General features: G+C 42.9%; 1 protein-coding gene across 1 annotated transcript in view; it reads left to right on the top strand.

Annotated features, from left to right (window-relative positions):
- The first annotated feature begins 1,534 nt into the window (after positions 1-1,534).
- The window catches only part of agxt2 (alanine--glyoxylate aminotransferase 2), a 23,850-nt gene continuing 9,235 nt past the window's right edge, over positions 1,535-16,149 (top strand). The window contains exons 1-4 of the mRNA XM_076988860.1: positions 1,535-1,772; positions 12,776-12,855; positions 13,898-14,088; positions 14,464-14,587. Of these exons, the coding sequence (XP_076844975.1) occupies positions 1,682-1,772; positions 12,776-12,855; positions 13,898-14,088; positions 14,464-14,587 (486 nt within the window). The 5' untranslated portion in view covers positions 1,535-1,681. The remainder of the gene's footprint in view (positions 1,773-12,775; positions 12,856-13,897; positions 14,089-14,463; positions 14,588-16,149) is intronic.

Raw genomic sequence — 16,149 nt, 5'->3', positions numbered from 1 at the left:
ACATGAACACACGTACACATGTACACACGAACACACAAACACATGTACACACGAACACAAACACATGTACATACGAACACATGTACACACGAACACACAAACACATGTACACACGTACACATGAACACACAAACACATGTACACACGAACACAAACACATGTACATACGAACACACAAACACATGTACACACGTACACATGAACACACGAACACATGTACACACATACACACGAACACATGCACACACGAACACACAAACACATGTACACACGAACACAAACACATGTACATACGAACACATGTACACACGTACACATGAACACACGAACACATGTACACACAAACACATGTACACACGAACACATGTACACATGTACACACAAACACACAAACACATGTACACACGAACACACATGTACACACGAACACACAAAGACATGTACACACGAACACATGTACACACAAACACATGTACACACGAACACACATACACACGTACACACAAACACATGTACACATGAACACACAAACACATGTACACACGAACACACATGTACACACGAACACACAAAGACATGTACACACGAACACACAAACACACGTACACACGAACACATGTACACACAAACACATGTACACACGAACACACAAACACACGTACACACGAACACATGTACACACGAACACACGGGCCGTGTCCAGGGGCAGACTGGCATACATTGCTACCGGGGATTTCCCCGGTGGGCCGATGGGTTAGTGGGCCGCCGGTGGTTTAACTCGGCCCGTGGAGGAGCCACTGCCGCGCACTGCGGCCCGTAGTCACGCTGCTGTTTAACGGTGTTATTACCTCCCCCGCTCCAGTCAGACTAACCTGCTCAGCGCGGCCGCGGACTGAACCTGTTAACACATGAACGAGTTGGACCGGACTATGAAAACATACAGCAGCTGTGTCACTTATTAATACAAGTAGTCACGAACTGGAAAAGCCTCGTCCATACTAATGGCACATTAATGATATCTCCCTGTTTGTATCCCACGAGTGACAAATAAAGAGAGAGACGCCAGTTGCACACTGACACTGCTAACTAGAGGTTACTCACTGAGTGAACAATGTAGGTTTCAGTAGCTTTCCAGTTGTTTTTCCCCTGTATTTTGTCAGGTTCAAGTTGTTAAGTTTGTTAGTTATTTTGTTATGCCACTATGTGGCTTTGTAATCACACTATTGCTGGAGGCAATATTGTCCATATGACAATAAAAGCTGTCATATACACTACGTGCCATGTATAGATTCATAGACAGTACACACACACACACACACATATATATATATATATATATATATATATATATATATATATATATATATATATATATATATATATATATATATATATGTATATATATATATATATATATTTATGTGTGTGTGTGTACTGTCTATGAATCTATACATGGCACGTAGTCTGTCAGGAACTCCCGGGCCATTCTTCCTCCCCAGTCCGCCCCTGTCCGTCCCGCGGGTCTCTGACACCCACGTTAATATTACGCCACGTTTCTGCACTTTCTCCCCAGATGCCATTGGTGGAGGTGGATCTCCACCCAAACGGCCCCCGTGTGCACAAGTCACTCGTATTCAGGCCTGCTGACACAATCACAGAACCGTGCAGCTGAAAACGCAACATGTTTTCCCGAACTAACGGGCTGTGTCTGTCGCGGAAGAGTGAGATGTGGAGGGCGGTCGGTTCGGTGGTCCAACTCCACCGGTGGGGCGGTAAGTGTTTACAACACCACCCATACACACGGACTGACTCCACGGCTCAACGGGCTTCCGCGCTTTGCCTAGTTGAGCTTTGTTTGGGATTTATCGGTTAAATTATTTGAACACAAAGCACGAAACGGTAACGGTCCGGTGGGCCGGGCTGAAGTGGGCGGCTGCCTGGCGGGACCGTGGAGCGGGTTCGGGGTGTTTACACTCTGGAAATGTGGAAGTTAGACGAACTCTGCTTCTAAACAACAAGACATGATATATTTCTGAAACATCGCCCTCTAAGCGTTAAGCTTAGACGGTTATAATCAAATCACGGTTAACCAGTAAAGTGCTAGTAACCAGTAAGATAGGCTACTACGTCTTTACCAGTAGTGAAATGGTAAAATCCCAGTAACCAACCCTCGCTAATCAAGACGGATGTGGTGGTGCTGGGTGGTGCTGTAAGGCGAGGCAGTCACTGACCTATCAAATGTTATTATCATTTAACATGTCAGAAAAGTCATTTCTAGTCCATGACACTTCAGTTGACTATTACAACTAAAAACATTAAAATAATCGTCATTTTACTGTAGCATAATTTTAAAAAGTGAGCTGTTTATGCAAGCAAATAGAATCAGATTTGCATCACCACAGGTTACAGTGTCCCCACTAACCCAACACTATATCACCACAGGTTACAGTGTCCCCACTAACCCCACACTACATCACCACAGGTTACAGTGTCCCCACTAACCCCACACTACATCACCACAGGCTACAGTGTCCCCACTAACCCAACACTATATCACCACAGGCTACTGTGTCCCCACTAACCCCACACTACATCACCACAGGCTACTGTGTCCCCACTAAACCCACAGTACATCACCACAGTTTACAACATCCCCACTAACCCCACACTACATCACCACAGGTTACAGCGTCCCCACTAACCCTACACTACATCACCACAGGTTACAGCGTCCCCACTAACCCTACACTACATCACCACAGGTTACAGTGTCCCCACTAACCCTACACTACATCACCACAGGCTACAGTGTCCCCACTAACCCCACACTACCTCACCACAGGCTACTGTGTCCCCACTAAACCCACAGTACATCACCACAGTTTACAACATCCCCACTAACCCCACACTACATCACCACAGGCTACAGTGTCCCCACTAACCCAACACTATATCACCACAGGTTACAGTGTCCCCACTAAACCCACACTACATCACCACAGGTTACAGTGTCCCCACTAACCCCACACTACATCACCACAGGTTACAGTGTCCCCACTAACCCTACACTACATCACCACAGGTTACAGCGTCCCCACTAACCCTACACTACATCACCACAGGTTACAGTGTCCCCACTAACCCTACACTACATCACCACAGGCTACAGTGTCCCCACTAACCCCACACTACCTCACCACAGGCTACTGTGTCCCCACTAAACCCACAGTACATCACCACAGTTTACAACATCCCCACTAACCCCACACTACATCACCACAGGTTACAGTGTCCCCACTAACCCTACACTATATCACCACAGGCTACAGTGTCCCCACTAACCCTACACTACATCACTACAGGTTACAGCGTCCCCACTAACCCTACAATATATCACCACAGGTTACAGCGTCCCCACTAACCCTACACTACATCACCACAGGTTATAGCGTCCCCACTAACCCTACACTACATCACCACAGGCTACAGTGTCCCCACTAACCCCACACTACATCACCACAGGCTACAGTGTCCCCACTAACCCTACACTACATCACCACAGGTTATAGCGTCCCCACTAACCCTACACTACATCACCACAGGCTACAGTGTCCCCACTAACCCCACACTACATCACCACAGGTTACAGTGTCCCCACTAACCCTACACTACATCACCACAGGTTATAGCGTCCCCACTAACCCTACACTACATCACCACAGGCTACAGTGTCCCCACTAACCCCACACTACAGTGTCCCCACTAACCCTACACTACATCACCCCAGTTTACAACGTCCCCACTAACCCCACACTACATCACCACAGGCTACAGTGTCCCCACTAAACCCACACTACATCACCCCAGTTTACAACGTCCCCACTAACCCTACACTACATCACCACAGACTACAGTGTCCCCACTAACCCTACACTACATCACCACAGTTTACAACATCCCCACTAAACCCACACTACATCACCACAGTTTACAACATCCCCACTAACCCTACACTACATCACCACAGTTTACAACGTCCCCACTAACCCTACACTACATCACCACAGGCTACAGTGTCCCCACTAACCCTACACTACATCACCACAGGTTACAGTGTCCCCACTAACCCCACAATATATCACCACAGGCTACAGTGTCCCCACTAACCCTACACTACATCACCTCAGTTTACAACGTCCCCACTAACCCCACACTACATCACCACAGGCTACAGTGTCCCCACTAAACCCACACTACATCACCACAGGTTACAACGTCCCCACTAACCCTACGCTATATCATGTCGCGCTAACCTTTTCTTACCTCAGCGCAGCGTGTTCGTTGATTGCAAAAGAAAACATTACCAGTCTTGTCTTTAGCCTTTTATTAAAAAATACACATAGGCCTATTAATTAATTAAATACAGAGATCTCTGGAGAGCTCACATTACCTAATCATGTCACCCCATGTGCAGCTCTGAAGCTGTCTGCTCTTTTCACCATTATATATGCTTTCCTTTCTAAACATAGGAACTGCACATTCCATTGTTCAACCTACAGCTGTCTCTATTCTGGAAGCGAGGTCTTACTACCTGGCCTTACCACATAAGGTCACAGTGAGCCTCCTCTCACACATCCCATTTTTAGCCTACTGCAAACGCATGGAGTATTGGAAGTGGCACACAAGCGCTTACACCGTCATTCTTACTAACAAACAACTTAATCAATAATATAATGTAAGCAAAACATATAGTGATTAATATTAGAGATTTGATTAATACTTTGACTTGTCAAAATATATAAATTATGATAAGCTGTTGATTCTATACTGTAATGTAAACAAACTATGAAGGGATTAAGATGAAAATCACAACAATTCCCCCTTTTTGATCTCTAAATAGATCAAACTTTAAGTTAATCCAAAACTACCTTTTCATCTTCTGACTCCAACTATGACATCATACCCAAACATCTTTGTGGTTCCTGCTTCTCAATCTTACTGCTGATTAAGCTTCCCACTAAGCTTCTTCTACATTGGACAACAACATTCACCTGTAATCATAAGTCAAAAGTATTCCCACAGAAGTTAACACAGACATAATAAGACAGTCAATTCAATTATCTGCTGTCGTGTCCATTTAGTATAATCTGATCCATGAATGCCTTATATCTTAATTTCTGACGTATTTTCCAGTGATGGTCCCAGTGTTGGGGCAGGTCTAAACCATACTATGTTTATCCTAATTAGGCCTAAGGGGTCTTAACCCAATTGGCCCACTCCTATTACTAGATATACAGTACACGACCTACACTAGAGATGTGCCAGTACTCCAGATGAAAACATCCCAATTCTATTGATAGAATAACTAGGTTCTTGGTACGATGTGCGTCTCTCTGAACAATAATGCTTACCTTTGAACTTTATTATTGCTAAATGGCCGTCCCAGCCGGCCAGTAGTATGATTATCAACTCCTAAAGCTTTATGTGAAACTCTCCAAGGGATCTCAGTTATGCAGCTACTATTACAACAATATTGGCCTTGACCCACCATGGATCCATATGCACAGGGGGCAGTCCCCTGTAAGGTCCTTTAACATGTTGTTAAATACTAACAATCACAATGCTACTACTTTCAATGATAATATAAAAACATATAGACAAAAAACAATGTTACACAAGGCCTGTAAAACAACATTAGACAATATTACTAAACATCCAAATACATCACAAAACTTTTACTGCAGCATCATCTATTCTTCCGCCCTGTTGGAGGCAAGATTATCTTCTTATCCCGCGAAGGAGGTCAGGGTGGACTACCTGATTGTTGAACCTCCGCTCTCAGGTGTTATTTTGACCTGTCGTTTGAGAGCTCCGTATCTCGGCGCGCTGGTTCTGATGCTCAGCACCGGCTGAGGTGGTACCACGTTTCTCCTTTGCCCTTCAATCGGACAGCGTGTGATGTTCTCTTTAGTGGCCTTGCATGAACTGGTCCACCTGGGCTCTGACCACTTTCTTTTGATGACCTTAAGCAGGACCCATTTGGTGACAGGTCCGTTGGTTCTAACTCCTCTCCTGGTACCTGGACAGAATAAGCTTCACAAATTACTTTTTAGTTCACTGTAACCTTCCTTGTACGACCCCGAGTGTACCTGTCAGGTTTCGCAAGCGCATTGGGGGACCCCCGAAAACTTCTCACTGTCATGAGCTCAAACGAAGTGAATCCTGCAACAAAATTCACTGAAGATCTTCTGGCCAACCATATAAATACCTTTGTGCACATATCTTTACCTTTACCATTATACTTACCATTTATAATCTCCATTTTAGCCTGAGATTGAGAATGATAAACCAACCCACATTTGTGTCTCAAACCCAAATTTTGTTCCACAAATTTTAGCTCCTAGCTAGTAAAGTGCATCTCATTATCTGAGCATACTTAATTTAGTAAACAATGGTGCAGTATCCAGTAATTTTTATCAACATTCTGCAGACTGACCTCGAGTCATCTGCCCTGGTGGAAATGCTTCTACCCAACCTGAGAATTTATCCTCAGTCACTAACAAATACTTTAATCCCCGTATTGGTATTTCTATACCCATGTAGTCAATCTGAACGTCATCTCCTATATTCATTGCATTTGTACATAGTCTTAGATATGTGTATTTCCTTACACAATTCTCTGCTGCTGTAACAATGCAAATTTCCCCACTGAGTGATTAACAAAGAATTATAATATCCTATCTTAGCTCCTTTGGTCCAGGGAGCCTGCTTAGACCTTTCCTTAAAGCATGACAGCTGTTATGCATGTCTCAAATATTACATTACTCTGTCCAGACTGCTATTACGTCAGTATAGGTGCCATCAGTTAACCAAAATTTTTCTTCATTTATTTCTACCCACGTGCTACCCTGTGTGCCTCAGTTAACACTGGTTTGATCAATTGATTCTATAAAATTCGTTTCCCATTTTGTCCTTTCCAGACTTCCTTATTTCTTACCATATTTACTCAGCAATGCTATTTTATTTTAATAATAAAATTTTATTTAAGTACTCTATTTCTTAAATTTTTTCTCTGGGGTCAATTTTCCTGTACTTTACATAGCTCTTAGTCCTGTGGTCTGCCTTGCAAACCATCTAATGTGCTCCTATTTGCCTCTGTCTCTCAGCTTACCCCCTTTTGTTATCTTGTCACTCTGTACGTACAACCTCTGCTTCATGCTGTGTGCATGGTGTTTTCTAACAGGTGTATCTCCCCCTTTACTGAAATATCATTCAGGAATGTATTTCAGAAACTTCTAAAAAGAGTAATAAGTTTTAATCAGTAATTTGCTAAGTCCACAGCCTATGCCAATGTCTGTTTTTGTTTAATAAATTAAACTTTAAGTCCTTAAACTTAAAATAAGTCCTTCTTTGAGATGGAAAATACTAGTCAAATGAAGTTATTTTAATACACTAGTTATTACAAGATTTAAATTAGCTCCCACTCAGAAAGTTAGTTGTTACCCGATGCCTTGTTGTACTGGTTTCCTATCATGTTTACCTACTCCTTACCCATGTGACCAGGGTGTGAAGATAATTAGATTTGTGGAGTGGCGGAATCTCCCATTATCTACCAGCACTGTTGCGCATGTCTCAGCTTTGCAGGGTTGCCGCCCCTCAGGCCCCAGTAACCTAGGTTACCTGATCCTGTAGCTGTTCTTCAAATTCCTCCCATGAATTGGATCCCCTCCTATGTCATACAACAATATAACAAACTGGGTCGGGTGGCAGGACAAAGGTTCAATCAAAGTGATCTGGCTTCCAGGAAATGAACTGGGAGTGGACGCCCCTCGCGGCTCATGAGTGAGACTTCAGGAAACCCCTGTAGATAGCAACCGTGGAGGCCAGTCTGTGGACTTCAGGTGCATCAGGTGTCTGCTGTCTGTAAACAGTGCATTTGTAATGTCTCTTCCACAGGTTAACGGGTGCAGTCTTTGATCTCAGGAACCTGTGTTTAGTGGCCTGCTGGCCACATTGTACAGTCATTTGAACAGTTCTGTGCAGACTTTGATATTCTCCAGCCAGAAATGATAGTCTTTGAGTACCGCCAGTGAGGGACAACATAGGGTTTGCCGTAGCTTTGCTGTCCAAGTTCTCATCAGGGCCCCGCCATTGCCCTGGTACTGCAGAAGGGTTTGGTGCTGGACCTCTGACCTCTGGCCCTCCTCCATCCTACGGTTTTGTGGGGACTCTCTTTCGCCCAATGACTCTCCTGAACACAAAGAGAAAGCATCCACCCCACCTGCCACAACGAAGTTGCCAGGATCACTGTGACCTTCCTTGCCCCTTCCCAAAACCCCTTCCTCTAAAATTTAGGTTAAACCCATACTGTTGATACTACTGCATAAAATAATACACTTAGGGGACATATTGAGGTCTCTGGGGCGGATCCCCTGTGCTCTGAGATCTTTTAGATTGCAACAGCTTGCTCAGAGACATTTTATCTCTGCCCAGCTTCAAGAAGAGTCTCAACACCTTCCTGTTTAGATCTGCTTTTAATTAAGAAACTCCAACTTTATTCTAATTGCCATCTTACTTTCTTTATTGCAATATTATTTTATAATTTGTCACTCTATTACATTCTTTTATTATGTTTGATTTCTTTTATCTTTAATTTCTTTTAACATTTTTCTTTTTTGTCTATTCTATAAAACACTTTGAGTTGCATGTATGTTTGAAAGGTGCTATACCAATACAAAGTATTATTATTATTATTATTTAACATTTCCTAGTCACTTTACCTGGCACCAGGTTTCTCATATTAAACTGACAACATACAGACCTATTCCAACAATTAGAAAAACATAGAAACATTGATTATTATTCAAAAAGCTACTTTCCTGGATTATATTTTCAAGGCCCACAGTGTAAACGATTTCAAGTATTTATTTTTATTATTATTATAATTACCACCACTCCTCTAAGTGTCCCAGAGCCAAGCTCTCTAGCTGCTGTCAGCTTGTCCAGTTTTAGCTATCCAAATACCTCACCGTTTCACTGACATGTCTACCTCACTCAAGTCACTTCGCTGTGTGTGTGTGCTATTTATAACTACTCCATCCAAGTCTCTTTTAAAACGCAGTTTACCCTTCACCCCACGGCATGCGTTCCCTTTTTTAGCATTAAATACTAATATTCAATGTCAAGGGTAACTCGCGCGTTTTAAACTCCACGTCGTCGATTTTATCCATTTGTACGATTCCTGTTTTTACATTAATTCCTGGATAACTTAGTTAGTGGGCATTACCGAGTTTAACTCATACGGTGGCTGTGGTGTATCTTCCTGAATATCTGTTGTGCAGACCCCGCTCATTCTAGTTGGTTATGAACAACCCCCAGCAAACAGTATTTGTACATGTGTCACAGAGCTAAATCTTCTCAGCGTTTGATAATTTTGCGAGTTAAACGTGTGCACTTTAGCCAGTTGGTCTATTTTGCGGCGATGTAACAATTCTTGGTTAAGAGGCGGAGGCAAATACACGAATGAAATTTTACTTTTTGCTCGCTTGTCTGCTTGTCTAGGCACACTGTCCCTACGCAACAGGTGCGCGCGCTGAGGCATTTCTCTAGACGTTCAACTAAGATTGATTACTTAGTTACTAAATACAGAGGAGGGACAAAACCCATACTGTGTACAAACAATCCTGATTTCAATACTAAATGACATAACCTAGCGTTAAGATATAAGAAATTATGAGGAAATTAAATACACCCACTTACAATCAAAACTATAACACCTCAGACAAAGCACATACTATGCTATTTGTTAAACAACGAAGGAAGAAATTTATCCGATGACTTATAGCCAATATATATATGGGATACAGAGAAACAACTGTCATTAACAGGACAAACCCAGCAACCATTTAAAGTATAACAAAGACCGTCAGCATAGCGAACCCAACTTATTCAACACAATAAACGACACACGAACTTATTAACAACCGGACTTGTTTTATGATCCCTAAAGTATAGTTTTAGACTATGGGTTGGCCTGAAACATATTCAACACTCAAACAATGACAATATATGAACCCACAAAGTATAGTCTGAGACTAGGGGAGGGTGCGAAATTGAGAAATTTAACTCAGAAGTAAAACACAAGTAATCTCAGGACGAGAAAATATCCACGCACGATCACTAGGCTTTACCGACCAGACACAAGGAGAACTTATATACACTATGCAAACAATGCATGGAACAGAAACAGATGCAATAGACTTAATTATACATGACCCACAGCACGCCTTACTTACTATGCAAATGAATACTCAACGTAATCGCCAAAGACACAAGGTACAGCTGATACTAAATATATGCAGGACCAAACCAAAGGGGAAACCTGAATAAATTAAATACAAATGAGGGAGGAGTCACATATTACATACGAGACTCTAATGTTTTATTTTGATCAATTAATTACATCTGAGGACACACGATTCTGTGTTGGTCACCCATACTGTCACATAACAGCCAGCCCTTCAAATATCACACTGCTTATGATATTCTTCAATAGTATGAATCACTTTACTAGTCACACTCATCTGTTCCACTAAGGTACTCCATACCCTTAAAACTAACATTAATTCTACTTAAAACCATTTATAAAACTTGCATTTTCCTCACCAGTTACATACGTTGATAAAAACAGATACTCACCCGGAAGTTCTAAATATAGAACGAGAGTTCCGTTCTGACACCGTGAGGTTTTACCATCCTCAATCAATTCAGGTGCATTATCCGGCTTTTTGCTTTATCGAAATAATATTAATTTATGGACTCCTCAAGATCCAAAGGTTAATATCAATACCTAGCTAGCAAGACTCGAACTTGCGTAGGTCTCGTTCCTCTCGTCAAAAGAACGGATCGGCCGCCACACCACGGAATAAACCTTAAATAAAAACTTGTTAGTTTTCATTATTACACAAAAACTTGTTAGCTTTTATTTTGCCGGTAGGGACTTAAAACCCTTTTCCAATGGGACTCTTACCCATTTCCATAGTTACATATACTTTTACCTTTTTAGACAAGACTGGATTTAATTTAGAATCATCCAAGTACTGTCAGTTCACCACAATTTAGTTGCAATTCAAATTTTGCAGATTTGTTTTAACAGGTTCTGCTTTACCACTATTGTTGTGCCGGCACGGTCAAACTGTCAGTCATTAGATGAAAAGAAAAAAGTTCCAAATTATTTTGCAATCACGTCGGGGTCACCAAAATGTCGCGCTAACCTTTTCTTACCTCAGCGCAGCGTGTTCGTTGATTGCAAAAGAAAACATTACCAGTCTTGTCTTTAGCCTTTTATTAAAAAATACACATAGGCCTATTAATTAATTAAATACAGAGATCTCTGGAGAGCTCACATTACCTAATCATGTCACCCCTTGTGCAGCTCTGAAGCTGTCTGCTCTCTTCACCATTATATATGCTTTCCTTCCTAAACATAGGAACTGCACATTCCATTGTTCAACCTACAGCTGTCTCTATTCTGGAAGCGAGGTCTTACTACCTGGCCTTACCACATAAGGTCACAGTGAGCCTCCTCTCACACATCCCATTTTTAGCCTACTGCAAACGCATGGAGTATTGGAAGTGGCACACAAGCACTTACACCGTCATTCTTACTAACAAACAACTTAATCAATAATATAATGTAAGCAAAACATATAGTGATTAATATTAGAGATTTGATTAATACTTTGACTTGTCAAAATATATAAATTATGATAAGCTGTTGATTCTATACTGTAATGTAAACAAACTATGAAGGGATTAAGATGAAAATCACAACAATTACCACAGGCTACAGTGTCCCCACTAACCCTACACTACATCACAACAGGCTACAGTGTCTCCACTAACCCCACACTACATCACCACAGGTTACAGTGTTCACTGTGATCCCTTAATGACCTCTGACTAAGACTACTCTGTTCTATTAGTGTATTACTCTTCAAACACACCTGACTCATGTCATCCACTTAAGTGCAGTGCACTTTATCCACTAAATTAGGGGCACTGAGATCAGGGAGGACACAAAATTATACAGAGCGGGACTGGTAAACACTGCCACGATGCTTCCAACTCCAGGCATATGGTTGCTAACAAGAGACAAGGATGATGACAGCCCAGCCCTGCCAGCACTCTGTGATTGGATAACACCCTCTAAATGTGTCTCTGCTCTTTGATTGGATAACACCCTCTAAATGTGTCTCTGCTCTTTGATTGGATAACACCCCCTAAATGTGTCTCTGCTCTTTGATTGGATAACACCCCCTAAATGTGTCTCTGCTCTTTGATTGGATAACACCCTCTAAATGTCTCTGCTCTTTGATTGGATAACACCCTCTAAATGTGTCTCTGCTCTTTGATTGGATAACACCCTCTAAATGTGTCTCTGCTCTTTGATTGGATAACACCCTCTAAATGTGTCTCTGCTCTTTGATTGGATAACACCCCCTAAATGTGTCTCTGCTCTTTGATTGGATAACACCCTCTAAATGTGTCTCTGCTCTTTGATTTGATAACACCCTTTAAACATGTCTCTGCTCTTTGATTGTTTAACACCCTCTAAATGTGTCTCTGCTCTTTGATTGGATAACACCCTCTAAATGTGTCTCTGCTCTTTGATTGGATAACACCCTTTAAATGTGTCTCTGTGATTGGATAACACCCTCTAAATGTTGCTCTGCTCTGTCACTGGGTAACACCCTCTAAACGTGTCTCTGCTCAGGTGTGTTATGTCAGAATGCTACAGTGAAGCACTCATCACCACAGATGCCACCGTGTGACTTTAAGCCCGACCCTTACCAGGTAAACCAGAGACTGCAGAACAGGAGCAGTAGCTGCCGTTCACCTCAGTGCTGTCAGTAATGTTAGTAATGTAAACAATACTATCATGACTTATTTTACTAATATAAACAATATTATTATGATTTATTTTAGCAATATAAACAATACTATCATGACTTATTTTACTAATATAAACAATATTATTATGATTTATTTTAGCAATATAAACAATACTATCATGACTTATTTTACTAATGTAAACAATACTATCATGATGTATTTTAGCAATATAAACAATACTATCATGACTTATTTTAGTAATATAAACAATACTATCATGATTTATTTTAGCAATATAAACAATACTATCATGACTTATTTTAGTAATATAAACGATACTATCATAATTTATTTTAGTAATATAAACGATAGTATTATTGTTTGTTTTAGTAATATAAATGGTAGTATTATTTGTTTTAGTATTATAAATGGTAGTATTATTGTTTGTTTTAGTAATATAAATGGTAGTATTATATGTTTTAGTAATATAAATGGTAGTATTATTGTTTGTTTTAGTAATATAAATGGTAGTATTATTTGTTTTAGTAATATAAATGGTAGTATTGTTTGTTTTAGTAATATAAATGGTAGTATTATTTGTTTTAGTAATATAAATGGTAGTATTGTTTGTTTTAGTAATATAAATGGTAGTATTGTTTGTTTTAGTAATATAAATGGTAGTATTATTTGTTTTAGTAATATAAACGATAGTATTATTGTTTGTTTTAGTAATATAAATGGTAGTGTTATTTGTTTTTGTAATATAAATTGTAGTATTGGTATATGATCTGTTGTGGTCCAGAAGCCGAACAGAGGGTCAGTAATCCTGCTTCATTTTAGGATGTAATTTACATTCACATACGTGTATATTGCCATTAATTTAATGATAAATGCTTTAAATAAAGTTTGATCTGTAATTTCTAAATGAAATATGTCAGGGTCAGAGTTCAACCATGACATCAGCACTCTGTGTAAACTCTGTGTTTGCCTGCTGTAACGTCAGGGTGCATCTAAGGAGAACCTGCTCCAGGTTCGGCAGCGTATCTGCAATCCCATGACCATGAAGGTGACGTTCTACCAGAGACCCGTCTTCATCTACCACGGCTACATGCAGTGGCTGTGGGACGTTGATGGGAGACGCTACCTGGACATGTTTGCGGGGGTCGCCACCGTCAGCGTGGGGCACTGTCACCAGTAAGACCCATAACACCCCCCCCCCCCCCCCCCCCCACCACCACCTCAAGGTGGTTTTGTCCCAACCATTGTTGTGTTTTGAGTGACAACAGGTCTTCATGCACAGGCGGTGAAGGTAGTATTCTGATTCTGACTTTGACAATAACAAAAAAACAGGATAATTATATGAACATGTCAAGAGCTCATTGGTAGAGGTGAATAAACCTGACAGCTTCAACATACATACAAATGCATGCTTGGGCGACACACTACAATTAAAGATCATCCTCACAAAACATTCTCTTAGACTGCCCTTTTTTAGATCAGTGTGTATATATGTGTGTGTGTGTGTGTGTGTGTGTGTGTGTGTGTATGTCTGTGTGTGTGTGTTTTCAGGAAAGTGAGACAAGTGGCAGAGAAGCAGCTGGGGCGTTTGTGGCACACCACATCCATCTACATCCACCCTCAGATTGAGGAATATGCTGAGAAACTCACCTCCCGCCTGCCCGAGCCTCTCAAGGTACAAGATACTCTCAATATACTCTCTCCCCTCCACCCTCATACTCTCTCCCCTCCACCCTCATACTCTCTCCCCTCAACCCTCATACTCTCTCCCCTCCACCCTCATATTCTCTCCCCTCCACCCTCATTCTCTCCCCTCCACCCTCATACTCTCTCCCCTCCACCCTCATACTCTCTCCCCCTCCACCCTCATACTCTCTCCCCTCCACCCTCATACTCTCTCCCCCTCCACCCTCATACTCTCTCCCCCTCCACCCTCATACTCTCTCCCCTCCACCCTCATACTCTCTCCCCCTCCACCCTCATACTCTCTCCCCCTCCACCCTCATACTCTCTCCCCTCCACCCTCATACTCTCTCCCCCTCCACCCTCATTCTCTCCCCTCCACCCTCATACTCTCTCCCCCTCCACCCTCATACTCTCTCCCCTCCACCCTCATACTCTCTCTCCCTCCACCCTCATACTCTCTCCCCTCCACTCTCATACTCTCTCCCCTCCACTCTCATACTCTCTCCCCTCCACCCTCATACTCTCTCCCCCTCCACCCTCATACTCTCTCCCCTCCACCCTCATACTCTCCCCCTCCACCCTCATACTCTCTCCCCCTCCACCCTCATACTCTCTCCCCCTCCACCCTCATTCTCTCCCCTCCACCCTCATACTCTCTCCCCCTCCACCCTCATACTCTCTACCCTCCACCCTCATACTCTCTCCCCTCCACCCTCATACTCTCTCTCCCTCCACCCTCATACTCTCTCCCCCTCCACCCTCATACTCTCTCCCCCTCCACCCTCATACTCTCCCCTCCACCCTCATACTCTCTCTCCCTCCACCCTCATACTCTCTCCCCCTCCACCCTCATACTCTCTCCCCCTCCACCCTCATACTCTCCACTCCACCCTCATACTCTCTCCCCCTCCACCCTCATACTCTCCACTCCACCCTCATGCTCTCTTCCCCTCCACCCTCATACTCTCCACTCCACCCTCATGCTCTCTCCCCCTCCACCCTCATTCTCTCTCCCCTCCACCCTCATACTCTCTCCCCTCCACCCTCATTCTCTCCCCTCCACCCTCATACTCTCTCCCCCTCCACCCTCATACTCTCTCCACTCCACCCTCATACTCTCTCCCCCTCCACCCTCATACTCTCTCCCCTCCACCCTCATACTCTCTCCCCCTCCACCCTCATACTCTCTCCCCTCCACCCTCATACTCTCTCCCCTCCACCCTCATACTCTCTCCCCCTCCACCCTCATACTCTCTCCCCCTCCACCCTCATACTCTCTCCCCTCCACCCTCATTCTCTCCCCTCCACCCTCATACTCTCTCCTCTCCACCCTCATACTCTCTCCCCCTCCACCCTCATACTCTCTCCCCCTCCACCCTCATACTCTCTCCCCTCCACCCTCATACTCTCTCCCCTCCACCCTTATACTCTCTCCCCCTCCACCCTCATACTCTCTCCCCTCCACCCTCATACTCTCTCCCACTCCACCCTCATACTCTCCACTCCACCCTCATGCTCTCTTCCCCTCCACCCTCATACTCTCCCCCTCCA

The sequence above is a fragment of the Brachyhypopomus gauderio genome, unplaced genomic scaffold, assembly GCF_052324685.1.
Source record: "Brachyhypopomus gauderio isolate BG-103 unplaced genomic scaffold, BGAUD_0.2 sc64, whole genome shotgun sequence".
NCBI classification, from domain to species: Eukaryota; Metazoa; Chordata; class Actinopteri; order Gymnotiformes; family Hypopomidae; genus Brachyhypopomus; species Brachyhypopomus gauderio.
This window is presented reverse-complemented; position numbering and strand designations above follow the sequence as displayed.